Here is a 27,631-nt window from a genome sequence, read left to right on the forward strand (position 1 = left end):
TCTATGCTGCTTTAATAATGTCCATTAAATTGTTAGGCTTCCTTTAAATGTTTTTTTTAAATACTAGAGGAATGTAAAATGGTATACATTTGATATTGTTGTATTTTATTATTTAAAGTAGTGCCTGTATCTTAGATATTCTGATCTTTCTAATACAGCCTCAATTTGCAGCATCTGTGAATGTGGCCACATTCGCTAGCGGCCTTGATAGAACTGGATTTTTTTTCCTTACTGGTTTTAGGGTGCAATCCTAACTAGATAGGCGGCCGCCTCCAAACTCGGAGGTGACTGCCTATCCAAAGCAGGGCAGGAGAAGAATGGAGGGGATTGTTCTCTCCACGCTTCTCCTGCCCTGCTTTTTCTGTCTAGCTGCGGGAGCACGGAGCGGGGAAGGAGACTGCTGTACGACACATTGGATGTGTCATACATGCAGCTACGCTCTCCCCACCCCGGAATGCCCCAAACCATGCCCCTTTCTGGCCGCTCCGCACTCCTCTTGTGAGCGCGGAGGACGAGGCTGTTCCGCACTGCCTCCAAGGCAGTGCGGAAGTCAGGGGAGGTCAGTTCTCCAGGAACTGACCTTGGAGCTCGGGCTCCAAGGTCGGTTCCTGGAAAACAGCATATACTATGGCCGCCTAGCCACTGTCTAGCGGTCACAGGATTGCTTCCTTAAAATCTTTATTTAATATATTTTGAAATCACCCCTCCACTTCTGAGTGCTTGAGGCAATTTATAATAAAAACATAAAATACAAAAAATCACAGAAAGCTACAACGCAAAAAATCACAAAAAGCTACAACAACGCAGATAAAAACAAACCCAACTGCTTTACAGTAGTAATTTTCTGAACATTAATAGCTTCAGATTATCAGAATTCTCTATGTATCTTACTTAGGAACATAGGAAGCTGCCTTATACTGAGTCAGACCATCGGTCCACCTAGCTCAGTATTGTCGACGCTGACTGGCAGCCATGCTCCAAGGTTTCAGACAAGAGTTCTTCCACCTCTACCTGGAGATGCTGGGGACTAAATATAGTACCTGCTGCATGCAAAACAGGTGCTCTACCATTGAACTATGGCCCTTCCCTCTGAGCAAGGTTTATGTTGAGGTGACTCTGTAAATATCAGTTCCATTTATTGCGGCGCATGGTTATCCCAGCTGTGTGCCTGTCTCTTAATAAAGGCAGGCTGCACCTGTGCCTTTTCAGGCAGGAATGTAGCCTCTCTTCCAAGTGCAGGCAAATATAACGGAATATAGGGGTGCTTTACAACTAGTTTGTCAAAAAAATTGTTGCTGTGGAAAGGCATCCCCTCTATCCAGTGGTGTGGGCTCTGTATACGCTGCACAAAACATATCTGAAAATCAGCAGTGAGTTTCCCACCTGTTTTCTCTTGGAATAGCTATCACTGAACAATCCTTTATCATTATTCTAATTTTTAGGAAACCCTGGAGCAAACACCAGTGGATTTCCTTACCTCATTTCAAATGTTCAACAGCACTTTTAAACTCTACACCCACAGGTGAGTGAGGAGGCATTATACAAAAGGTTGTTTCTTCAAAACTCAAGGGTACTGTTGAACTTCAGTCAGAAGCAATATTTACCTTAATAATTTGTGCTGCTCAGTTTTTAAGTCAGTGTCTTTTGCTGGTTATCAGAATAAGTTTTAAAAGCCTTGTGTGGAATGCTAGATATATGTGTCTTCAGTGTCATCATAATGAACAGGGTAGTTTGTGGATTGTTGTGTAACATGCTGACATTTCACATTTGGGGTTCAGCAAGCAGGAGGCTCTTAGCAGAGAATCATTTATGTCCATGTTTATAAAATAGGTTGCCACCTAGTCTCACAGGTGGGGTAGGGTGGACACACATTGTAATTACGCTCCCTTTGTCCTCCTTTACAGCTATTTGGGGTTTGGGCTGAAAGCTGCACGACTAGCAACACTGGGAGCCTTGGAAATGGAAGGTACAGCGAGAGAGAATAACTACGTAGTTATTGTATGCAATTGTATGCATAGTTATTGTATGCAATGAACCTATGCAATTCCCATATTTTCTGGCTGGTATCTCATGTCTGACTCTGTGTTTATTAGCAGTGGTTTATCTAGAAATTGTATGCATAGTTATTGTATGCAATGAACCTATGCAGTTCCCATATTTTCTGGCTGGTATCTCATGTCTGACTCTGTGTTTATTAGCAGTGGTTTATCTAGAAATTGGGGATATCACTTATTTCTGATATAACACTATTGTATGGAGGAGGATAAATAAGGAAAAATGTATCTGGATGGTAATGAGAGTGCAGCGCATTCCAAGAGGAGCACGTGGGGGAATCTCAGGCAGGCAGGCCCAAGGGCACAGAAGTTATTTGGTAGAACGTTGTTTGAAAACAGAGTTTTTCCAAACTGCAATCATATGAATTGGGTCACGGAGTCCATGTCCAATGTTTCTGTCACCAGGCAAGATTTTAAAACCCATACCTCCAAGGGGATGTTGCTCTTAGGAGTGGCAGCCAGTACTCTCTGTTTGAAAAAGTCTTTTTTGGTTCTTTCATTCTTTGCAGGTTACAACTTAGTCCCACCACCATGTTGGTGATCTTTTTGGCAATCACTTTTAGTACTGTCAACAGATGAAAGAGTTTTAGTGGATTTATCACCTGGCTTTTAATCAGTTAATGATGTTTAAATACATGTGCTTATTATCAACACCTCAGTATAGGTGTTCTCTCTAGCAAGTTAATTCCCATATGGAAACTGCTTGTGCATGCAGAACTTCCCCCACTCCATGTACAGAAGCCGACTGGACTGGCAGCTGAATCTTACTTCAGCACTGGTGATGGGACGGTGTACTCCATTGCTGCAAAAAGCGGCAGTCTAGTATCAGGGGGCACAGGGCAGGCTGTGTGGAACACCCAGCTCTGTCCTCCAGTACCTTGCCACCACTCTCTGACTGCTCTACCTGGCACTTGCTCGCTGCTCTCTTGAACAAATGCTGCAATACAGCAGTGACATCTTCAGCGTGCACTTACATGGCCTGGGCTGGCTGCTTCTTTGCCTCCTTGCCTGGATGGGGACCTTTCCCAATGGGAATATCTGTGATTCATTGGGGGGGTGAGTGAGACAGCCAGCCCAGGCCAGCACATGCAAGCATGGAGGCCGCCGAGGTGCTGGCTTCAGAAGATGGGAATGGCCAGAGGGGGCTCAGGGGGATGGACAATGAGGGCTGCCACAGTCACCCCTTGTCTCCCTGACATCTGCTCCCTGAGGTGGCCACCACGCTAATAATAGGAATAGAACACAGATCAATAAGGAATTGATGCAAGTTGAACACTGGTGTCATGTGGCTTATAGGGATCAAATAAGCTGAATGGGTACATACAATCCCCACAATTTGGCCTATTCACTTGTGTGCTGGGAAACCTCTTTAGGCTTCTGGCAAGCTTCTAACAGGCTGTCTGCATTCAGCTAAAACTCCCTTTATCCCATTTCCAGTGTCTAATTCTCCTCCAACAAAGAGGTTCTGCTGTCACTGAGACAGGTAACTTGGTACTCTATTTGAGCCAGTTTGCATAATGAAACACAATCTAGGCTGTGAAATACTAACCTGAAAAATAAACTCCATGAGCAGCATAACTTTGGAAAACCATTTAAGCTGCCCTGTGTGGTATGCAGTTGCTTATTAAAGCCAAACTCTTGGGTGGAGGTGCGTTTGGGTTGCAATTGCTTTGTTTACATTGAGCTGCCCAAGACAAGGTGCCCTCAGTGTGAATGTTAACATCCCCCAGAACCAACAGTCTGGGGGATCTCAGCAGCACACCCAAGACCACCTCCATCAGCTCATCTAGGGCATCTGTTGAACAGCAGGGTGGGTGATACACCAACAGAATCCCTACTCTGTCCAGCTAACCGAACACAAGGTGCAAACACCCCAGACGAGTAGTTACATGGACAGGAAGCCTTCAGAGGGAGATGGAATTCTTATAGACCACAGAGGGAGATGGAATTCTTATAGATTGTCCATCCCCCAGCCCTCAAGCCTGCCCTGATGCTGGACCAAGTGGGCATAAATGGGAGAGACTGACTTTTCCCTGTTCACCCACCCAGGTCTCAGTTATACATGCCAGATTGGCCACCTTATCCACTAGTAAGTCATGGGGGCCTTATTCTGAACCAATCTGGAATTTAAAAGCAGCATCCAGAGACCCGAGGGCAGGCTGATAGGGCAGCCACCAAACCTGCAAGTGCAAGGAGGACCGGAACATGGCACGACTATTAACTGTCTGGGCCGCGTTCCTCTTACTTGGCAAGTCCTCCTCATATCTCCTTCTACCTGTCATTACACTGATCCCCCCCCTTTAGGTCCCCCCAATTAGCCGAACATCCTCCTTTCCAGGCTTATACTCAGGCCACTAGAAAACCGGGCGGAGGAATGGGGTCCAGGTCCTCCAGGGCTCACAGCTAGATGGTCTCTGGCACCTCTAGCAGCAGGAGAGCCTTTATAGCTGGAGTCAGGTTGGGGCCCTGCCCTCCCAGACCAGGTGGAGAAGAGCCAGGAACAGGGCCCAGGTCCTGCAGGGCTCACAGCTAGATGGTGTTAAAATAACTATTCTTTCAGCATTCATTTCGCCCAGGGACATGTCTTTTGTTTGAACACTTTAAGAACCCTGAATGTCAGGTCTTCAGTGTTCTGGTAATCCCTGCTGGTCACATTCACTTTCAGACTCTCACTTGGCTGAAATCGCATTGGTTCCTGGCCTCCTAAAGGTCTGGTACTGCACTGTCTTGGTAGGTGACAAGCTCAGTGTCTGTGCGTGTCCATTGGCTTTCACTTTTTTGATTAAATCTCTCAAGCTACGGAACATGGGTTCTGCCACAGAGCCTCGCCAGTCCTTTTTCTCTAGAACACCCAGTTCTGGTCACTTAGGTCCCTGCTTCTGCCAAAGCAGAGACCCACATTCAGCCACACTCAAGGCTCCTTTCCTCAGCAGTTGCAGGAGTTTTCCCACAACCCATCTCCAGGATAATCGTTCAGGAAATGAATTTTTCAGGCTCTATCCTATCTTCTGGAGGTCCTTTCCATACAAATTGTAGCCTACACCCCTTTTATCTGCTTTCCTATCCTATGCTTGTGTGAGTGTTAAGAAGACTTATTATACTGGCTAGCCCCTGGGCGATGCTGCAAACCCCTTCTTGAGTCCGTAGTTCTCCCCACAATCTCTCCCTCTCCCCACCTCACAGAAAGCCTATAGAATTGAGATTTGCCTAGTCCTGACTTCTTCAGCTCCTCTGGAACTGTAATCCAGCTCAGTTGGGTCCAGACCCACTGTGCATGTCCACGACCTGGCCTTTCACGCACAGCTGCCCTCAGTTTTGACACCGAGCAGGACTTTGAGCTAATCTTTCCATCTTTTGAATCCTGTTCATGGATTTCTACAGAATTTTTTGTTTGTTTGTTTTCTGTCTTATTTGCTTAGTGACCATAGGACTGTTTATGGTATGTGAACTGATTAATTCCATCCTGGAGTTCATGTAAGCACCTTTCACCAGTGAGCTAATTCCCAGTGTGATCATTGCGTATATCTTGATTCTTGTGTTAAATAAAATAATCCCTTTTTGGAATAGACTTGTGCATATCATTGGGACAAATCTACCGAGATGCGCTATGATCAGTGTTCAAAGATACCTTAGATACGTGAATCTTGGAATGCGTGTTTCAAGATTTCACTCACACATGTGTTTGGAGAAGACATTTGGTAACATCTTGTAGTAGTAAGTTCCATAGTTTAATTATACACAGTGTGAAAAAGTCCTTCCTTTTATCTGTCCTGAATCTTCCACCACTCTGCTTCACTGGATGACCCTGAGTTCTATTATTTATGTATTTCTTTGTTTGATTTGTACCCCACCTTTCCATCAAGAAAATAGCGCTCAAGGTACCATTAGTATTATCCAATTTCTCCACACCATGCATAATTTTATACACCTCTGTCATGCCCCCCTTAGGGCGCAATCCTATGCACGTTTAGACAGAGAAAAGGCCTACAACTCCCAGCATGCCCCAGTCAGCATGGCCTTTCTCTGTCTAAACATGCATAGGATTGTGCCCTTAGTTGCTTTTTTCTCAAGGCCACTAGACTCCTAACCTATATAGAGTCTAGTGGACTGTGCCATTTGGGGAAACAAGCAGTATCTCGATTTCCCCCTGAAAATGGAGTGAGGAACTTGAACTTTTTCCAGCTTCCTTTTCCTGCAAGGGGACTATAAAACATAAGCCTCCTTGACTTTTCTCATCATCTATATTCTCTTCAACAGCAGGTGGACAGACCTTCCGAAGCTCTTGTTTGCCAAAACAGCTTGAAGCAGAGTGGCACTTTGCGGGAGTTAAATACCAGTATGGTGGCAACAAAGAAGGTAAGTTAGAAAGATACTGTTTCTCAAGACTGGTTAAATGAAGAGGGTTTCTTTTTAGACTGTCTTCTTTATCTTTGCTTGTATTTTGAAATAATGTCTTTTCAGGTTATGGTCCAAAAGTGCTGGGCCCTTGCCCCAAATTCGGAGGCTTACAAGTATCCTATGCAGAGAGTGAGGCACCTCGTGCCCCCCGCACTGCATTTTAGCTGGACAGGCGATTTCAGCAGTCTAGCGGAGGCTTTGGGGAGGGAAGGAGGCTAGGGCAGTGATAAGAAAAGGCGTAAGCCAGCCACCCCGACCTCTTCCCCTCCCTGCCCCCAGGAGCACCTCCTTTCCCCCCAACTCCATGCTCTCTTTACCCAGGGCAGAGTGGCAGCCGGCTCATCTGTGGTATGTAATTTTAGAATGTACTCCTTGTCCTTTTGTGGAGAAGCCCCTCCATAAGACCTTGTTTTTCCCCATGTAGGGCTAAAAAAACCTCTTTTCTTTTGAATGTATATTTATACAGGAAGAGCAAGGATAGAGATGGGGCTGTGCCCCCAGGCTGTGGCAATGTTGGGGTTGAGGGAAGAGATCTAAAACTCCATTGTTGTGCTTTCTCATTCATGTTTCTCCTCTTCTAAATTTAATTGTTATGGATTCTGCTCTATCTACAATGGGACTCATGGCTCATATCACATTTATATTTGTGTGCTTACCCTGGCAGGGAAAATAGGATTTGAACCTTGTTATTCTGAGGTGTTGAAGGTTGTTCAAGGAAAACTGCATCAACCAGATGAGATTCGAAGAAGCTCCTTCTATGCCTTTTCCTATTATTATGATCGGGCTGTGGAAACTGACTTGATAGGTAAACAGCAAATGTTTCAAAACTCGCTTGAGCTGTATAACCTTCAAGGGTGATTTATTTATTTCTAGCTCGCTTTTTAGGTTAAAAACTCTCACAAAGCAAACTGCAATGTACTATAAAATACAAAGTAAATAATCAAATCATTAAACTGTATTCAATACATGAATAATTGAAATAACAAATTAGCAGCAGCACATAAAACCTCAGCTAAAAGCACAGTACACTAAAACTAACCAAATGCAGTCTGGAATAAAAAATCCTTAAAATTCTCCTAAAGGCCAGCAAAGTGGGGGAGGGCATTCCAAAGGTATGGGGCTGCCCCAGAAAAGCCTTGTCCCTGATACTTACTAATCTCATGGCTCTCCCTGGTGGACCAAAGGCATCTTTCAGATGCTGATCTTAGAAGTTCAGGCAGGCTTGAATGTAGGCCTTCAGATTACCTGGTCCCAATGTGTTTAGAGCAAAACTGACTAACCTTTTTTAGCCTGAGGCCCAGATTCCATTTCAAAAGTGGGCAGGGCTGAAAAATCCTATTGTTACCAATTTAGGAAGCGTGTCTATGCAGAAGTAAGCAGGAAGGTATCACACAGCAGCACTTTCAAATAGCATACCAAGCCTCTGTATGTCTTCTCACAGGTAACCATGAGCATGTCTACTCAAAAGCAGGAATAAATCACTTAGCTGCTTCCTCCTCTGCCCCTCCCATCCCACAGGTAAAAGCTCTTCTCTCCAATCAGCAGCTGATCAGTGACAAGAGCTTTTCCATGCTGGGAGAGGGAGGTGGGGCCTGGGTTGGAAGTTGCTGGGTGATTCAGTCCTGCTTTCTTCAGAAGCTTCTGCTTATTTCTGAGTAGAAATAGTAGTTCTGCTGCTCATGCTTACATCTTAGTAGACATGTAGAGACTTGGTATTTGGAATAATATTTGAAAGTGCTGCTGAGTGATTAATTCCTTCTTGGCAGAGGCTTGTCCTGATTAGTTATGAGTAAGCTGAAAATTGGTAAGAAACACATTTTGGCCCCACTCACAGGTGGAATGTGACTCCTCCGAGACCTTTCCCAGACTGGCAGTTGGCTTTTAGACTGAAAAAGTTCCCCCACCCCTGCTCAAGGGCCATGGTTTTCAAGCTGTGCTGAGGAATCCTGGGATTTCTTATAAGCTTATTATGGGTTGGTTCTTTGATGAAGAAATATGTAATGGTGGTCACATGTCACTAAAAATAGCTCAGTTATCATTACCAAACTTCCCTGTGACTGAGCAATGCAATGGAAATGTTGGGTGTAATCTACTATGTACTTCTTCGTTTCCTATGAAGGGCCCTTCACAATGCCACAGCACTCCATGTCAACTGAATCTATATTCTATACAGTAGAACATGCCCCATAATCCTCTGCAATGCACTGGAGCTCTGTAGTGGACATGCAGAACTTCTTCCTTTACAAACAGCCCAAAATGGAAAGTATTATATAAGGGAAGAACATTTAAAAAGCACTGCTGTAAGGAACTTGTGTATCTGACTCTTCCTAGCACTTCAGTTTGCAATTGTAATTCAAACTTTCCTTTTTTTAGTGTTATCATACAATCATAGAATAGTAGGGTTGGAAGGGGCCTACAAGGCCATCGAGTCCAACCCCCTGCTCAATGCAGGAATCCAAGTCAGAGCATCCCTGACAAGTGGCTGTCCAGCCTCATCTTGAATGCCTCCAGTGTGACACAGCCCACCACCTCCCTAGGTAATTGGTTCCATTGTCATATTGCTCTAACAGTCAGGAAGTTTTTCTTGATGTTCAGCCGGAATCTGGCTTCCTGTCACTTGAGCCCATTATTCCGTGTCCTGCACTCTGGGATGATCAAGAAGAGATCCTGGCCTTCCTCTCTGTGACAACCTTTCAAGTACTTGAAGAGCACTATCATATCTCCCTTCAGTCTTCTCTTCTCAAGGCTAAACATGCCCAGTTCTTTCAGCCTCTCCTCATAGGGCTTTGTTTCCAGTCCCCTGATCATCTTTGTTGCCCTCCTCTGAACCCTCTCCAGTTTGTCTGCATCCTTCTTAAAGTGTGGTGCCCAGAACTGGACACAGTACTCCAGATGAGGCCTAACCAGTGCTGATTAGAGGGGAACTAGTACTTCCCGGGATTTGGAAGCTATGCTTCTATTAATGCAGCCCCAAACAGCATTTGCTTTTTTTTGCAGCCACATCACATTGTTGGCTCATATCCAGCTTGCGATCTACAACAATTCCAAGATCCTTCTCACTTGTAGTGTGGTTGAGCCACGTATCCCCCATCATGTAACTGTGCATATGGTTTCTTTTTCCTAGGCACAGAACTTGGCATTTATCCCTATTAAATTTCATTCTGTTTTCAGCCCAGTGCTCCAGTCTATCCAGATCACTTTGAATTTTGTTTCTGTCTTCCAAGGTATTTGCTATCCCACCCAATTTTGTGTCATCTGCAAATCTGATCAGCATTTCCTGCACCTCCTCCTCCAAGTCATTAATAAAAATGTTGAAGAGCACTGGGCCTGGGACTGAGCCCTGCAGTAGCCTGCTCATTACCTCTCCCCAGTTTGAGGACATCCCATTGATAAGCACTCTTTGAGTCCGATTCTGTAGCCAACTGTGGATCCACCTGAGAGTTGTTTCACCTAGCCCACTTTGAGCTAGTTTGCTCATCAGGATATCATGGGGCACTTTGTTGTAAGCTTTGCTGAAGCTATGTTGCCTCTTCATATCTTGATTTGGAAGTCCCATATAACTTGCACTGTTGATTTCTCTGCTTGGCTCAGAGCTGTATTTTACAATATCTTTTCTCAGGCACAGGATGACCCTTATCTTTTGACATTTCAGATTTTGAAAAAGGTGGAGTTTTAGAAGTGAGAGACTTTGAAAGAAAAGCCAAAGAAGGTAAAAATGTGTTTGGAGACTTGAGGTAGGGTCTTTCCAGTTACTTTACCACCAATTAGAAACCGTGCCCATATGTGGCTTCATACTCAGGCCCCTTACTTGTGCTTTCAGATGAGTGTTCAGATCTGTGTTTCCATATTTTAGTAACTTATTGACATGTTTTCTATAGTGAGAGTGAACTTGAAATATCAGAGAATAATTTTCTTCAGGGATAAGGTAGACTGAATAAAGGACTTCCTTGAATAATTATGCTGTGGTGAAGATTTTATAATGGGGTGTCAATTTATGAATATTGTGAAACAAGAATCCAGGCTCCATCTCAGGATCACATTTCAGCCAGTTGCATGGCTATGTTTTCCAATAAACTGTGTTTACATGTATATGTCAGTAGGAATCACTTCAAAACCAGGGTGCTGAATCTGGCCCTCCTCTCTGAGGTGGAAAATATTCTACTCAGGTTGGCTCATACAATAGTCAATCATTAATCATGCCTAAGGGACTGGGAACCAGCAGTAGCATCATGGCTCCTTCACTTCAACCCTGTTCATTATTATGTTTTCATTGACATTGGGGTGCCCCTAAATCAGCGTTTGAAACCCAATTCCTTCACAAGAGGAGCTGGGGGAAGCATGCATGTGACCCCATAGTTCATTCTAGATCCCTCAGCCATAGTTAGTAGCATTACAGCTAAGCAGTTTCTGTGGTAAGAGTGGTTATGTCAATTTTTCAGACAGCTATTCTCATATTAATGAATATTCTTAACTGTTCTTTATAGTGTGTGATAATCTGGAGAGCTATACCTCTGCTAGCCCTTTTCTTTGTATGGATCTCAGTTACATTACAGCCTTATTAAAAGAAGGCTTTGGATTTGGAGACAGCACAATTTTACAGGCAAGTAACAATGGCTGGAAATAGCCTTGGTCGAAGGGAGTGCTCTCATTTTATTGAGTAGTTGTTGGTACTTGTACTTCATCCTGCATGTTATGATGAAATTGGGCAGTGTGTGTGTGTGCGCGCGCGCAGGGACTACATTTTACTTATTTTAGCTACACATAAAATACTGCTGCTGGTGTACTAGTTAAGGTAAGCAAAGAGGCTTAGTGTATCCTTGTTTTTCTTCAAGTCAAATACAGCTTGAATTAACAGACTTGGATCTTGGGATTTAAGATATTTTTTTCCTTTTACTAAAATCTCACTGGTAGGCAGTCAGCATTAATCTTCATTAACCAGTGGTTTTAGTAATTAATGTTCTCCCAGTTTGAATTGGCTTGCATGCTGCAAAAAATATGCTTATGATGTGTCTGGTATGCGGGCTGTTTAACTTGACCTCTGACTTGTAACAACTTTTTACTTGTCCCTTGTTGCTGGGATAACTTCACCCAAAGGAAGGGGAGATTACTGCAGCTGCTGCTTTGCAAATATGGTTGCAGATGTTCCTGTCATATCCATCTGGATTTACACTGAAAAATGTACTCAACTTAAAGTGATGCACTTATCATAGCAAAGGGAGCTGATTTTTTCCTTTCCTTTTTTACAGCTGGCAAAAAAGGTGAACAACATAGAAACAAGCTGGGCGCTGGGTGCTACCTTTCACCTTCTGCAGTCCCTAGGACTTTCCCACTGAGAAGGCATCACTTGTAGGATACCTGCTTTTCTTGAAACAAGAAAAGGCAGTTCTGATGACTGTTTAGATGAACACAGACCAAAGTAGAGGAATCAATTATCTTTAAGAGTGAGCAGTTCTGAGCTGCAACAAGATTGGTCCCTCTAGGGTGATACGACATAATTGCCTAACTGATGCCAAAGGGCCTTGAAACAAATCATGCGCAAGGGGGTCAAGCACTTCTTCGGCCAAGGCACTGATGCATATTTGGTACCAATACATCCCAGTATTGGTCTTGCCCATACTTTTTTACAGACCTTCCTGTGCCTAAAACTTTGATGTTTCAAATCTTAAACAGAAGCTTAGCCTAATGCGTTGTTTGGAAACAACAAAACTATTGAACTTTCTCATAGGCTGTTTTGAGACTCAAATAGTCAAGTTTGTAGGATTAGCTGGTTCTTAAACAGAGACAAGGATGCTACTGCTTGAGCTATAGGAGAGAGCGTCAGTGGAAGGACTGACTTGTCAACCCCCACAGATAACTACCTGGCTAGAAGTAGCAGTGGAGGGAAGACTATAGAAACACTATTAGGAATAGTTCAATGAGCCGTCTCTTTATTTCTCTAAAGCTAAGAGAGAGCAAAGCCTTGTCTGTAGGCATTTCCTGCCTACCTTTGAAGGCCAAGTAGTTTGCTAAGGATTAACAGCCACAAAAAAACTTGCTGTTCAGTCTAGGCTTACAGAACCTCTTAATGCAAGGCATCCAGATGCTCTATTGTAAATACTTCCAGTTGAAAGTGAAGAACCTCTGATTTGTTCATACTACCACCTCTCCTAAAAGTTTATACTTGCTTGGAAAGTGGTGCACTTAGTCAGACTCAAGCGTGCGGCTACCGGTGCTCAAGTTGGTGCATTACTTGCGGCAACACCTCTAGTATTCTGTTTGAGCAGGACATTTCCTCAAGCTGGACAAGTGGTATTAGCTTCTGCTAAAGAGCTCTTGAACAAAAATGTTCAGACATGCTGACTACAGCAGCATATATTTATCAACATTTTTGGCCACGTGCTCTTACTGAATATGAAAAGGTATATGGTAGTGTCTATATAATACAGTGCAATTCTGTACATGTTTACTCTGAAGCAAATCCTATGAGTTCAGTGGGGCTTATTCCCAAGTAAGTGTGCATTGGCTGGCAGCTTTGCTTACTGCATATGCATTTTGCTGTGAATAAGACGTTACCTATTTCACTATGTGCTTAGAAAATTAATTATGATGGAAGTCTTATTCTATTCTAGCCCCTTCTCTTTTTAGATGTTGGTATTACAGTGATTCTTGACTCATCTTTGTACCCCTGAATCTGCAAGACAGAGCTCAGTTACTCCTATTCCTTGCTTTCTTGTCTCTTGTGAAAGATGGCAAAATAGAAATAAGATGTTTGTTTCCACATCAGAGCAACATTATTTGTTCAGAGCTCAGCATAAACTCATCTGCTGCAATCTCATTTATAAACTCAGGCATAAGTTTAAATTTTTGCGCACTTCCTGTACCAAAGTTAATCTACGTTTGGCAAATTCAGGGCCTTTTATCACTTTAGGTACCATGTATTTATAGAGGAGTAACTTCTGCTGCTAATTAAGAGCCCACTTCTGTAATCCTTATTCAAACAAATTTGACACCAGTGGAGTTTGTCAGTATAAAGAGTGCAAGACTGACATCTAGTTTTTCCTTCTGATGATCCCAGTGGTTGTATGAAATTAACTTGCTTCCTTTTAAATGTTTATTCACAAGTTTAATTATTTGCAAAGAATGACCTTGCTGAAAGGGTCTATTTATATAATTAGAGAGGAGGAGTTAATGAAGCAAACACTTTTAACTGAGCACTACATTAAATATTTTTGTTAAAAAATCTGAAGTGAAAGTAGATGTTAGGTGTTTACATGGTCTAAAGCAGCCTTCCCCAACCTGATGCCTTTCAGATGTTTTGGAGAACTCCCATCAGCCCCAGCAATCATGGCCAAAGGTCAGAAATGCTGGGAGTTGTAGTCCAAAACATCTGGAGGGCACCAGGTTGGGGAAGCCTGATCTCTAGTTCATGCTGGTGCAGTAGGTTGAAAGGACATTTATTTGGTTTAAGCTTAAATCTGTTAATACAATTAAGCTGAACTGTATGCAGACTGAGCCCCTCCTCTTAAATAAATGTCTCCATATGTAGCACTGTGAGTATAGGCTGTATACTGATAAAACTTAGAATATCTTTTCAGGCACACATTCACACTTCATTCTGAAATTAGTTAGAATAACAAATATCCTTGCTCTTAATTGTGTTCATGTTACTTGGTGCTGAAATGCAGTTAGATGATATTTCTCAGGCTCAGCTGCTTGGTATGTGAATAAAATGGCACCTTTGAATGTCATTAGTTTTAGTAATTAAAATATTTTTAACAGAATGTTTTCGAACTCCAGTCTGTAATTGATCTTCACTCTTGCTACTCTGTCCTTAAAAGAAAATTAAAATATGGAGTGGGCAAGACTGAAAATGATGAGCTGGAAATTACCAGGTTGTATTTGACTAAGCTTGCAGCTCAGAATCTATCCAGTCTAAAGCAGCAGAAAATGCTTGATGATCTATATTCTTTACTGTGGCCACCAATAAATTCATCCCAATAATACTCTTTTGATAAGCCAACGTCTTGTCCCAGAAGTCCAGTGCTGGGCAAGACTGGATAATGTTTGGCATTGTAGGAGAAAACCAGCTGCTGATCTCACTGGAGGAAAGAACTTCAGCCAGAATAAGTAAACATAAAAATCTTACTTCACTTTCATTTCTATTTTAAATAGCTTGTCAAATGTAAGACAGTCTTTACAGTCTACAGCAACCACCAGTGAACAGTAACTCTTGATTCACCAGGATGTCACTTACTGGCAAATGCCATGATCTGCTCCTAAAAGATGGGAAAAATACGCACATTACTTTGGTGCCTCGTGAAGCTGTATCTCCTCACCTTGACAGGGAATGTCGAGGCTCTAAAAAGCAAGCTCCTCTACTGAGGTACCAGCTCTCCTTCTTGACCATTATATAGGGCATGCACAAACAAGCTTTAATTTGCTTTCCACTTATTAAGTAGATGATGGAGAAAGTAACAGTGCAGTCATCCTTCTACTCAGAAGTCAGCCCCAGAGAGTTAAAAGGGACTTTGCTCAGGTATATAGGACTGCAGCTAGGCAGAACAATCCTATGGGCACAGGGGATGGGAAATCCACAACAGATAAAGCACCACTTGCTCTGCCCAGCTAGCTTATTGTACACCAGCTAGTGTAGATGTCAGCCTATTTGGGGTACATGTAGATCCTTGACTGACCCTGACCCATTTTTGGCCCCATCGCCAACAGACCAAACGTGGCAGGGGGACTCTCCATGGGCAGAGAGGAAGGTCTGGTGCATTCAACAGCTGCTCTCCCCGGGAGCTTAGGGTTGCTCCCTCAGTGTTTCAAAAGCAAGGAACTAATTCAGAACTACTGCCTAGTCCAGGAGAGAATGGTAACCTATTCATTTACTAAATGATTAGTTTTATCCAGCAGTGAGCGGTAAAGCCTAAAATTGTGCACTTTTCACACTTTACGAGTATGAAACTTGGCACATTTATACATTCCCCAATACTAAACATTTTTAATGGATCCCAGTAAACAATGCCATGCAGGGGCCAGGATACTGACAAATGTTGATGTTCTATCATGCACAGGATTGCACCCTTAGAGAAGCTATTATCTAGTAACAATCATATCTTATTACCATAATGTTATTCTGGATTAAGCAAGTTCCTTAACTCCTTGTATCAAAGACACTTAAAAGAGGGAGATCTTACTTTAACTGGAGGTACAGCATTAGTTGCTTGCAATCCCCATGTTCTTAGCAGCACAAAAGGAGCTATACTTGTAGAGTACAGTCTTTTCAGCAAGTCAGTTACAGCCATGAGAGAGAGGTTGTGTCTCTGTCGTTCTCTTTCATACTGCAGTAGATGGGTTAAAGAGCCTAGAACAGAGATTATGCCAAAGGAAGAAACATTAACAATCTCAGATATGCAGAAGATAACACTTTGATGGCTGAAAGCAAGGAGGAGCTGAGGAACCTCATGACGAAGGTGAAAGAAGAAAGTGCAAAAGATGGGTTGCAGTTAAACCTCAAAAAAACCAAGATTATGGCAACCAGCTTGATTGATAACTGGCAAATAGAGGGAGAAAACGTGGAGGCAGTGACAGACTTTGTCTTTCTAGGCGCAAAGATTACTGCAGACGCTGACTGCAGCCAGGAAATCAGAAGACATTTACTTCTTGGGAGGACAGCAATGACAAATCTTGATAAAATAGTGAAGAGCAGAGACATCACACTGACAACAAAGGTCCGCATAGTTCAAGCAATGGTCTTCCCCGTAGTAACCTATGGCTGCGAGAGCTGGACCATAAGGAAGGCTGAGTGAAGGAAGATAGATGCTTTTGAACTGTGATGCTGGAGGAAAATTCTGAGAGTGCCTTGGACTGCAAGAAGATCAAACCAGTCCATCCTCCAGGAAATAAAGCCAGACTGCTCACTTGAGGGAATGATATTAAAGGCAAAACTGAAGTACTTTGGCCACATAATGCAAAGACGGGATACCCTGGAGAAGATGCTGATGCTAGGGAAAGTGGAAGGCCAAAGGAAGAGGGGCTGACCGAGGGCAAGGTGGATGGATGATATTCTGGAGGTGACAGACTCGACCTTGGGAGAGCTGCAGGTGGCGACGGCTGACAGGAAGCTCTGGCGTGGGCTGGTCCATGAAGTCACGAAGAGTCGGAAGCGACTGACTGAATAAACAACAACAACCATTTGGTGGTTGTCAAAAAACAACCAAGGGCGTCAAAAGTAAGGCCTGTGCACTAGTTCTGGCCTATAAAATTATCCAGCCTGGTACATTAACAGGGCTGACATGGTACGTTAAGATTTTCACTCTAGGCAAGGTAATAACCTGCCACAAAATCCCATCGTTTCATTTATTACATTTCTTTACCATCCAATAGCCAAACCTCTCTGGGTGGTTTACAAAGGTTAAAAACCATTAAAAATACATTATACAAAGTGTAAAACCATTCACAAACATATAAACAGACACACAGACAACATATATATAAAACAATTGCAAACAATCAACAATAAGACCAATCCAGGGCCTGGTTAACTTCATCGTATGCTGCCAAATGCCTGAGAGAAGAGAAAGGTCTTAACCTTGCACTGAAAAGATAACAGTGTTAGTGCCAGGCAGGCCTCAGTGTGGAAATCATTTTGTCATACATTGGACAAGATAACATTGATCCATGAAATAACCAAGCCAGTCAATAAGTGGGGCAGGGGGACAACAGTGAAACTCCTTAAATGTTTGCACCCCAGATGGTGGATTATGTTGGCCTACTGCTACCTTGGGATCCTATGAAAATCACAGCAAGCAAATGGTAACATGACTGTGACTCAGACAGCAGGCAAGAATGTGTGATTAGAACACACTGGATTCTTCTAACACATCTCAAATTAGTCATCTTTTAAAACAATTTTGATGGTGTAAATAAAGACAGAGATGGGTAAGTTGCATCTTTGTCCTTTCGGGTTTCTTTATTAATCAGTCAGATTCTGACTTCTTTCTAGAGAAAGGTGCTCCTACACAGTCTGCAGAAGGGAAAAATTAATAGTAGTAGTAGTAGTATTACTCAAGCTAGAGACAAGAATTCAGACAGATCTTATATCAAGAAGCTGAATAGTAAAAAGGAGATTGGAAGGGAATTTCATATTGCTATAAACTGCTTCATAGTTTTAAATCCTTACCTAGGTCCTTCCCATTGAATGCTGCAGCACTAAGATGATGTGTCAAGCATGCAATATCACCAAAGCCCATATTTACACCTTGACCTGCTAGAGGATGTACTCTGTGAGCTGCATCCCTAAAAGGAGAGAATAATGGTGGTTTATACCTGTCACAAAGAATAACCCAGCCCGCTGGTGTTGTGTGGATCTCTAGATCCAAGCTCATCTCTCCTCCAGGCACAATTTATTAACCCCTCCTTCCCCATTTAAGAAAAAAAAACTTGTACCCTCAAGTATCTCCACCTCTGTGACACTAGAAACAGCTTGCTTCCATCATGCACCATGACTTCCCATTCAATACCAAATCAACCCATTTTCCCAAAGTTTAATCACAGCACTAAAGTTCTTCAATAGGATATTACCCAATAAGGGCCACACGGTGTTGGACATATTCTGTTGCATGCCCCAATCCAAGAGGGAACACAGCTCGGCTCCTTGGATCCACTTTTGCAACACTTGGGGGCAGCTGACGGGCTGCAGTCCCTGATGGCATCAGGAGAGAAACAACAGATCGCAACATGGATCCCGCAGTATCAATGAAGTCCGAGTGATTTGCGTTGCTCCACTGAATAATGATAGAGATGTATTTATATGACACCCCAATAGCCCCGGAGAGACTGAAAAACTAACAATTGACACTGAAAATCCAAATACTTTTAGAGCATCAAATCAGAGCACAAACCTGTCTCAAATTCCAACTGATTAGAGGTCACAGACAGGAGGGGAAAGGGTGGCCATTCCCATTTCAAAACTATTGGTAGGCGGATTAAAAAGAAGTTTCTCATTTTAGTGTTCTGCTCTCAAACTTCTGAACATACTGGAACCACAATAGACACCCTCATAAGAAACCTGACACCCTCACAAGGAACCTATAGTGGGAGTCCACAAACAGAAAGACCTATGTTTTCGCAGTTCTACTTACTATTTCATGCAGAAAATGCAGTGGCAAAATAAGGCTAGATATTGTTCCTGTTTCACATGTGAATTATGTTCCAGTATCAACTTTACCCAGCAAAAAGGGAGATGCTGCTGTGGGCTCCTCTCATATGGCCTACAGCTTCTAACATTACCCCAACAGTGGGGGAAGGAACTGTGCTGTAGCAGTTCCAATACTGGCAGTGTAATATAAGACAGCCACTGACTTCACATGGAATTATTTAAAATACAGGAAACAAAATACACAGATATAAACCACATATAAAGTGGGAAGATTGTAGTTTGTTACTGAAGTCCAAGATGCACCTTAAGAAATAAATTCAAAAACAAGTTTGGCTTTCATCTTCAGCCTCATTAGCCAGAAATATGACTGAATAAGTTAATAAATTTTCAGTGTCCTCTTACACTGTGGAAATAATCACACATGATGGTGTGCCAAAATAGTTGAACCGTTAAAATAAATGAAGAAATCAAACTTAGGCTGCACTGCACTTAAAAGATTGAGAAAGTAAGATGTAACAGAGAAAGGAGGAAAGATCTATTCTTTCTCCAACTGACTACAACATATTCCCTGTCCACAGGAATGACCACACACAATCATTTTATCTTATTTGGAAATTAAATTGTTCTGCTTGGTGTCATTGTTTCTCATGTTTCCTGTTACAGCACGTAAGTTGCACATCATAAAGCGAGGAAAAAATACTCACAAAAGCAGAGTTGATAGAGTCTACAAAACTTTCCTCATCCATGCTCTGAAGCTGGGATGCATGTTCATGTGATGTGGACCAAACCAAAGAGCTGAGAGTGTCAGACAGCTGACTCAACAGACAGGAACAACAAAACAAAACATACCCATTATGTTAATCTCTGGAGAGACTTCACCCCTCCCCACAACATAAGTAAGGCGTTTATCATGCTTTTGTTGCTTCTGGAGATGAGCACATTAGTGAGGATAAGACACACAGTAACAAATGTTTTGAGAGGGAAGACAAAGAAAACTGGATGAGTGAAGAGTTACTAAATTCTTTACCGGAAGGAGTGCAATTGGTCCAGAAGGAAGGAACCTCTGCCATGCAACATTGTTATCTGTTGCCTGCAACACATGAAAGCCAGAGGAAAGATTAAAATTGTTAATTTTCTATCATTAATTTTGTATGTTCAGAAGCTGCAGCCCAAATTACTCATTTCCTAGGGTCTGACCTCAGACAAGTGAAGAGTAGCAACTACAGCTGACTGGTCATATTGATACTGAATATTCTGAATACCAGCTGCCTTCCGGACCATAGAGTTTTGCCCATCTGCACCAATCTGTGAACATAATAAGAGATTGAAAGAGACTCTGTTAACGAATTTAACAAACACAATTCCTCCAGGTTTCATTATCCCCAATCAGCAGCTAACTAGATATAGGGTGAAATCCAACAGCGTCCATCTGCCACTGGAACAGATTCGTCCTCCTGCTTGAAACCCCTGTGTGCCCCCAAATCTGCCCTAAAGGCTTGGGGGACCCACCAGATGAGCAGGGCTGGGGGGGGGGGGAGTCCCTTTGCACTAGTGGAAGTCTACTTGCACAGTGCTGTATATCACCCATGGCAACCAAGAAATTCCCTCTGCACTTGAATATGTGGCTTATTTATATGTAAAACTGGCTTTTCCCTATATCCAGTTTGCCACCATATTTAATTACTTCCTAGTAAACATGTTTATGACCACAACTTTAAATATAACAACTCTGAAAGTTTTTTTTTACCTCTAACTGTTTCAACTCACCTCTCAACCTCTTCATGCTGGTAGATAGCACCACATGACATTAGAACCAAATCCAGTGGAAAGGACTTGGCAAGAGATGGTGCCTGATTAAACAGAAAATGAAGGCTTAGTTACCAGCAGTTTGGTCTGAAGTCTGCGTCCATCTGCTAAATCAATTTGGACCCAAGAGCTTGTGTCAGAGGTTTGATAATGAAGGGGCCACGTGTACCCAACTGCTCTGCTCCTGTAGAGAACTTCCACTCGGTCTGATGGGGACACAATGTATCAATGTCACCAAATGATAGGCAGAGATGAGGCAAAAAAGTAAAAAACTAAAATCAGAGAAAGCCCAAGCAGAACAATTCACAAAGTTCCTGAATTCCTACAGGTGTCAGTTAAGTATCTCCCAGTTTCTAAGTGTGGAAATGCATTGAACCAATACACTGAAAGTACCTCAAGTGATCCAAGATTGGGAAAAGTAGCCACTACCTGAAACTGCATCCAACTGTTTGGTGAGAGCAGACAGGATAACATCATTTTCCACTATATAACCCATGTCTTCCAAGTTATCTTTATCAAAAATTATCATGGCCTCAGAACAAGCATCCCATACCTGTAAAGAAGAGAAACACTACTAGCTACAGTGAAGAAGATACAGACATGAACACAGAAATTTCCTCCTTTATTAGGACTCCCACTTACAAAATTCAATAGTTAGTAAATGTAGTATTACGGCACGTATTTCAGTTAATATTAAAAGGAAGGAAATACAAAGCAGCAATTTCTATACCCAATGGCCAGGACAGCAGTATCACTAGTAGAGATGTGAAGGCCCAGGAAAAAAACGGAGTAATGGGGGGGGGGGGACTGTTTTTTTTTCCAAGGACCACTTTTTGTTTATTCCAGAAACTGGAAAAATTGAACAGCTTTGGATTATGAAATATTTTCTTTTAGAATTTAAGACAAAGTACTTATATATTGTTACCCAGCCTTTACTCCCCACCTCCCAAATGATTTCTAAAAACTATGTATGTAATAAGAACACTTTTGTAGAAAGACTAGAGAAGTAAAATGTCTGGAAATAATAAAGCCATGGGGAGAAAAGTTTTTTTAATCCTCTCTCGAAGATTCCCAGCATAGTTATTTCTTTCTTTCCTTATTAAAATTAGTGATCTAAAGTATACTTTACTGATAGACATTTATGCTCAGTTTCTCCCAACATGTGAATAGAGTCATCATTGTGCATTCTTGACAGTTTGGGTTTTGCTCTATAGAGTCCTGTGTTTTTGATGCTGTAGCCGTCATTTAATGTCATTCTAATCTATTCAGACAATAATTACAAATTTACTAACTGAGTTTACTTTTAAAAGTTTTTAAATATAATGATAATTTTATGAGCAAACTAAGTTATACATAAAATAACTAGGAACACAAAGGCTGCTTTATGTTTCTAAGGCAGCCCTCCCCAACCTGGTGCCCTCCAGAAGTTTTGGACAACAGTGCCCAGCATTCATGACCATTGGCCAAGCCATCAACTTCAGCTGATGGGAGCTGAAGTCCAAAATATCTGGAGAGCACCAGGTTGGGAAAGACTGTCTTAAAGCAACGAAGTGACTTTAGATCTGTAAAGAGCACTAAAAAAAAATTGCTTATTTCTCCATTTTCCCCCAAATTTCCATTTTTTCTGAAAGAACTTTTTTCCATGGCCTCAAAATTTCTGGAAATTTTACATCTCTAGCCACTACTTAAGAAAAATATTTCATAAATGCTTTTCAAATGTTCTCAAAGCACTTCATCTATATTGTTTCCATTATACTTAAAGCCACCAAATAACAGTTTGCCAGAAGACGGAGCAAGTGGCAGAGGTATAACCAACTTCCTGACAGCTGCATCTCCAGATATCCAACAGATCTAGTTAACATTAACCATCTAGTAACACAGAAGCAGCAACAAAGGATACATAAACAAGTTGTCCTCTTTCCACACTTCTGAAGCTTGTACAAAGGGGATCCCACAGGGAAATATTAATGTTCCCGATGCGAGTACAGCTTTCTCCCCACAAAGAAGATATAGATTACCCTTTTGCCCAAGACCCTAAAAAAACACGGGAGAATGTACAACTCACTTGTACATCGCATGTCAAGCACCTATAACCCTCTCTAGAGAGGAAATAAACCACAGACTGTTAAGAAGCAAAATATCCTGAGAACTGAAGACATCCAAAGTTACATTGCCATACATGCAGACTGTATTTTTGGCACCTGCATCCGCCGAAAGGGTCTGATTCTCATACTGCAAATATGTTCCCAAGCACCAAAGCCTAGAAAAGAAAGAAAAGGATCCCAGAACATCAAAGAAATAAACCTGACATTCCACAAACATTTAATGGGGGACCCTCAGGTTCAGGGACAAATTAAATTCTCAGTTTCCATCTACCATCTTGCAACTCTCCTTGTGAACATGGACCTATCTTGCTTGTGGCTTGACCCAACTCCAATTGCCATTTCTTTGTGTATGCCTGGTAAGGAGGTGGAGGGTTTTATGAAACAAGAGCAGTACTTGGATCTAGGCAAACCTTAGAGTAGCCTTCCCCAGACTGTTACCCTCCAGATGTTTTGTACCACACCTCCCATCATTCCAATCAGGGGCAATGGCCATGCTGGCTGGGAATGATGGGGGTTGCCGTCCCACACATCTGGAGTGTACCAGGTTAGGGAAGCTGCCTGAGCTTCTAGGTTGTCTCTGTTGCTAAGGCAAAGCCCAACGAGTCCCAAAGCAGTGTGTACACGATTTCCTGAGCAACTTACAGGCTTTGGAACTCACTGCAAAAGGTTCTGGTTGATCCCATTTCTTCCTACTTTTCACCAACAAGTAAAAACTTTATTTCAACATGAGTTTCTTTAGAGCATTATCTGTTTTTGGTCACCTCAAGCTTTATAATTTTTGCTATTTAATTGCTGAATTATATATTGTAATTTTTTCTTTGTGATTAAACAATAAAAGTTTTTCAAAGTCACAGGGCCACCACAATGTATTTTTATAGTTTTGCATTGTTTTATTGTGAATAATAGCTGCATTTGGGGGTGGGGAGGTCTCATCTTTGGGACCAAAAGGTGGGATGTAACATTTAAGGGTGCAATACTACAGAGACAGTCATCAGCCTCTGAACTTAGAGGCTGATGACTATCCACTGCAGACTAGCTAGAGCATGGAGGTGATCCTTGCCTCTGTGCTCTGGCCGACCTGCATTTTTCTGGAGCTTTGCAGTGGGAGGCCGCACAGCGCGTAGGAAGCTGTATAATGCAGCTTCTGCAGTCTCCTCCTCTCCCCTGGGACAGCTCTCTTTTCCCTGTCTCGGTGCTCCATTTCCAAGCACAGAGGCAGGGAAGAACTGTGCCAGCTACGAGGGGGCAGGGAGTGCAGTTTCTGGGCTCCAAGGTCAGAGCCCTGGTTCCAACCTCAGAGTCCAGAAACTGAAAATTCCTATGTCCCCCAGACTCTGTCTAGGGGACATAGGATTGCTCCCTAAATTAATAAATAATCAATTTCCACAGTCTTAACTGTCTGTAGAAACTCTCATTAGAGTGATTAATGAAGTGAAGACTTTTGTCATTTCACAGAGAGGCTAATTTGTAGTCAGGAGCAGGTAAGCTCCAGGATGTTTGTCAGACATTCTCTTTTCTGTAAAAGGTGTGTAATGAGCTGTAAACTTGATATTCCCAAATGACTTTTCTTTATTTAAGGGATTTATACTCTGCCCTTCAAAGTTCCCAGCAGCTTACAAAAAGTTAAGATTACACTTAGACAAATTAAAACAAGAATACTCCCAAGAAGCAAGTAGCCCTTTCTAGTTGACAAGACTGAATTATTCAAGTTCATTAACCAAATAAGAGGTTAATGCAGGCTTAGTGAAGAAACAATGAACTGATTAATCATCTACCCACTGTGCTCAAAATATATTGGCAAGTTTCTAGGAAAATGCACCCCACACACATACAATTCATACATTGAACTAAGCAACCATGAGCAGAAACAGTGACATAATTTTGAGATGTGCCAGTGGGCCCCCAATAGGCAGCTGACCACCATATCAGTAGTCCATGTTTTTGGATGCTAGCACTGAAGGCTGGTCATGATTCTTGTACTGGCAAGCATTTGTGACCCTAAAAATTAATTTTCTTAAACGGAAGTTCCAATCGCTACCTCTACAGGACTTGGGCCACTTCTACAATGCCTGGGGACCATTCTCCATGTCTCTCCCAAATCAGTATCCTACACAGGATGCAGTAATGAGGGGCGGATTTTCTTCCAAAATGTAATACTTTCTGATGCTTTATTTTTCTGTGAAAACTTTCCATTTCGTAAGTTCATTAGCAAGAATTAGTGGACGCCAATTTCAAATACGTTAGGCAAGCTTGGAAGTTTCAAAGTTGTAAATCATGTTTTTTCAGGTGATTATTGCTAGCAAGTATGAGAGAAAATACATATGTGTCACTGAAATACATAAATGTCTCAGGGTGAAACGGAACTAATAAGTAGTGACAACGAAACTGAAGGTGCCCCAGCAACCTCAGTGGAAGTGAGTTGAACTCTGTTGAATAGATGAGTGGTTGTGCATATATCTTGCACAGTTCTTTGGGTTGCTAAAATTTATTAGTGTGTCAACAGTTGTTAGTACCATTTTCCCCTTTAAATTTAAGGCCCAATTTGAATATGCCAACCCCAGTCGGGGGGTTGTTGTGTCATGCAAACCCGGCCACTCGAGGTTATGCGAAGGTTTTTGACCCTTGCATAACCTCTGACAGCCAGGTTTGGATGACACAACAACCACCCAACTGGGGGTTGCATATTCAAAATGGCGGCCAGCACCATGGCTCATTGGGACTTTAATAACCGACAGTAGGCTGTCATGTTGTGTGAACCAGCCCAATGTAAGGGAAGTATGTGCTATTGTCTTAAAATATTTTTTTTACAAGTAATCCAATAAAAATGTCTACACAACATTTAAATCACATTAAGTGTGTTTTAATTTTACCCCTCAAATATTTCAGGTTAAATACTTTAGGTAAACTGGGACAGAAAGCTAACATGGAGTATATTTTTAGCATTATTTTACTTGTATTTTGTAAGCAATAACCATGCTAAATTCGATCACTCTCAAGGGCATCAGAAAATTTTCTGGAAAACCCACCTCACTAATAGGATGCGAGGCTATGTAGACTCACATCTGTAGTTTCCTACCTAAACATCAAATATGATGCACTCTATGCACACTCATAGTTAGCATCCAGATAGTTGGTGAGTGCTGTACTTACTACTAAGAAGTGTAGCTGAACCAGGGGTGATAGCACTGACTCTGTTACTGTAATTCTCAGGTAACTGGTTAGACACTTTCTTTGGACCAGCTTCAAGAAGCAGAATTTTCTTATCACAGAGATGAACATCATGCCCTTAGAAAAATAGTCAGAGGTTTATAATTTTTACAACAATTAATCAAGAATTTTTAACATCCTGCAGCAAGAGACGACAAAGAAATAGGCCGATAACTAAGCAATTCCTCTCAACATGCAAAACTGCTTAGCACTCTAGCACTATGCAAGTGTCCCAAAACTGAATGCATGGAGGTGACACAGGGACATGCACGCCACCCCTCCACACACACCCTGACCTTCTTGTGTTAACGGGAAAGGTCTGAAGAGAGGCTGTACCTGTGCTCAGCTGAACACAGTTACAGTGCTCCATGTAATGGCGAGCTCTGTCAATCATGGCTCCCAGCTGCACAGAGGACTGGAACCACATTCAGACAAACACAGTTACAGTCCCTCTTCAGACCTTTCCAGTCAACAAAATGAAGTCAGGGTATTTTTGGAGGGAGCAGAGGCAGTCCCACGCCCCCCCCCCCCGCACTTTCAGTTTTGTAACATGTGCATAAAGCTTCTGTAGTCCCTAAAATCGAAAGACGCCACTGTTAAATACTTTCTTTAAATCGATATATGTCATGTTCAGTCTCAAAGTTTTTCTGTATAGTTAATATCTCCCTCCTTCCAGCTAAAACAAAGTTTGAAAAAAGTCATGAGTAAAAGACAAGGCAACTTGACCTTGACAGACCTATATTTAAATCACCCACTATAGCAAAACAAATCCATCATATAGGAAGGGTAGGACTTAATGCATCCTTCAACATTTGGACCTAGCCAGTCTTTCATACTTCAATAAACTTGAAACATCACAGTGTGCTCTCCTCATGGCCTTTTCTGAGGCTGCTGCCCGCAGGCACATCTTGAATTCTGGTGAAATGTGCCAAACATGAAGTTTCAGTCAATATAATTATGAACATCTGCTGAAATGCTACAGCAGCCTTTCCCAACCTGGTGCCCTTTGTTAATTCATAGTCCCAAAACATCTGGAGGGCACCAGGTTGGAGCGGGCTGTACTACAGTATTTGCAGCCAACCTGATGATAATGTAATTATCAGAACAGCAAGAACCAATGTAGTCCTAGAATACACTCCATTTGCTAGATGTAGTGGCCACTTATGAATCACCAAAAATAAAAAATGAAAATGTACCACCAAAAAAGATGACAAAAGAGGGCACCAATTTGCATAATATTTGCATATGTTAATGTATATGTATAGTCCAAATTGAAAAGTAATTACTATAATTTAACTAGAACTTGGAAGACTGTGGTCAGGTGACCCATGTGCCTTGCCCAGTCTGCTGTCCAGGTGCTGTTGATGGGCAACTTCTAGGCCAAGCTCTTCCTTCTGATGGTTCTTTTTCTTTAAACTGGACTTGGACTAGACAGCCCTTTAAATAGAGAACACCTACAAAACAGAGAACAGTCCTCTGGCAGCTCTTCAAACAGAGGCCTGTCCTCTGTAAAAGACAATACTTGGCCACCCTACGAGGCGAACAACATTTATCATCATCAAGCCTAAGAATAGGGACCTGCGGGATTTAACATCACGAAAATGCCTTTCCAAGGGCTCTGTTGCCAGTTGATAAGACTCATACCCAGCGCAGCAGCCATGGCGGTCCCGACCATGCCACCACCTGACACCACTACATCGTACACCGCCGTCGAACCATTGGATCTCACTGAGCCCCGCCACAACAGGGAGCCGGCAGAACCAATACGGAGACAAAGGCTCTTCCTACTACTAGGCCCAAGGCTCCAGCACGGTAACAGACCCACTAAAGCCGCCATTATTTCGGAAGTGACGTACACATCACTATAACGCCTGCTCACAACCGGAGATGACCTCACGAACACCTTGACAACCGACAGCGGC

The 27,631-nt window shown here is 42.3% G+C and overlaps 2 protein-coding genes across 10 annotated transcripts in view; one reads left to right on the forward strand and one right to left on the reverse strand.

Moving 5' to 3' along the window:
* Positions 1-14,427, forward strand: part of ENTPD5 (ectonucleoside triphosphate diphosphohydrolase 5 (inactive)) — a 27,559-nt gene extending 13,132 nt beyond the window's left edge. For 2 of the 6 annotated variants that reach the window (XR_014788993.1, XR_014788994.1), the window contains 8 exons: positions 1,443-1,522; positions 1,905-1,966; positions 6,312-6,410; positions 7,117-7,257; positions 10,105-10,161; positions 10,937-11,052; positions 11,699-13,443; positions 13,833-14,210. Coding sequence is in view for 4 of the 6 variants with exons in the window: in XM_084842820.1 (XP_084698946.1) it covers positions 1,443-1,522; positions 1,905-1,966; positions 6,312-6,410; positions 7,117-7,257; positions 10,105-10,161; positions 10,937-11,052; positions 11,699-11,785 (642 nt within the window). In the remaining 2 variants the exon portion in view is untranslated. Of the gene's footprint in view, positions 1-1,442; positions 1,523-1,904; positions 1,967-6,311; positions 6,411-7,116; positions 7,258-10,104; positions 10,162-10,936; positions 11,053-11,698 lie in introns of all 6 variants that reach the window. The other 4 variants (XM_084842804.1, XM_084842794.1, XM_084842820.1 and 1 more) reach the window with 3 other exon arrangements.
* Positions 2,373-27,575, reverse strand: COQ6 (coenzyme Q6, monooxygenase). Of its 4 annotated transcripts, XM_084842750.1 has the most exons (13): positions 27,354-27,575; positions 25,653-25,787; positions 22,599-22,657; positions 20,827-20,950; positions 20,473-20,603; positions 19,789-19,896; positions 19,619-19,681; positions 19,296-19,403; positions 18,015-18,217; positions 17,614-17,729; positions 15,629-15,795; positions 14,686-14,707; positions 2,373-2,619 (listed from the first exon to the last, which is right to left on the reverse strand). In XM_084842750.1, the coding sequence occupies exons 1-13, from the start codon at positions 27,544-27,546 to the stop codon at positions 2,468-2,470; spliced, it is 1,581 nt and encodes a 526-aa protein (XP_084698876.1). In that variant the 5' UTR covers positions 27,547-27,575; the 3' UTR covers positions 2,373-2,467. The 4 variants fall into 4 exon arrangements, with proteins under 4 accessions (XP_084698876.1, XP_084698905.1, XP_084698886.1 ...); XM_084842760.1 differs by lacking the exon at positions 2,373-2,619 and having other exon boundaries at positions 14,454-14,707; XM_084842769.1 differs by lacking the exons at positions 2,373-2,619; positions 14,686-14,707; positions 15,629-15,795 and adding an exon at positions 16,788-17,457.
* Positions 27,576-27,631: the final 56 nt, after the last annotated feature.

Source organism: Heloderma suspectum, chromosome 1 (assembly GCF_057233095.1).
Source record: "Heloderma suspectum isolate Gila_16-S chromosome 1, 16-S_ref, whole genome shotgun sequence".
Lineage (NCBI taxonomy): Eukaryota > Metazoa > Chordata > Lepidosauria > Squamata > Helodermatidae > Heloderma > Heloderma suspectum.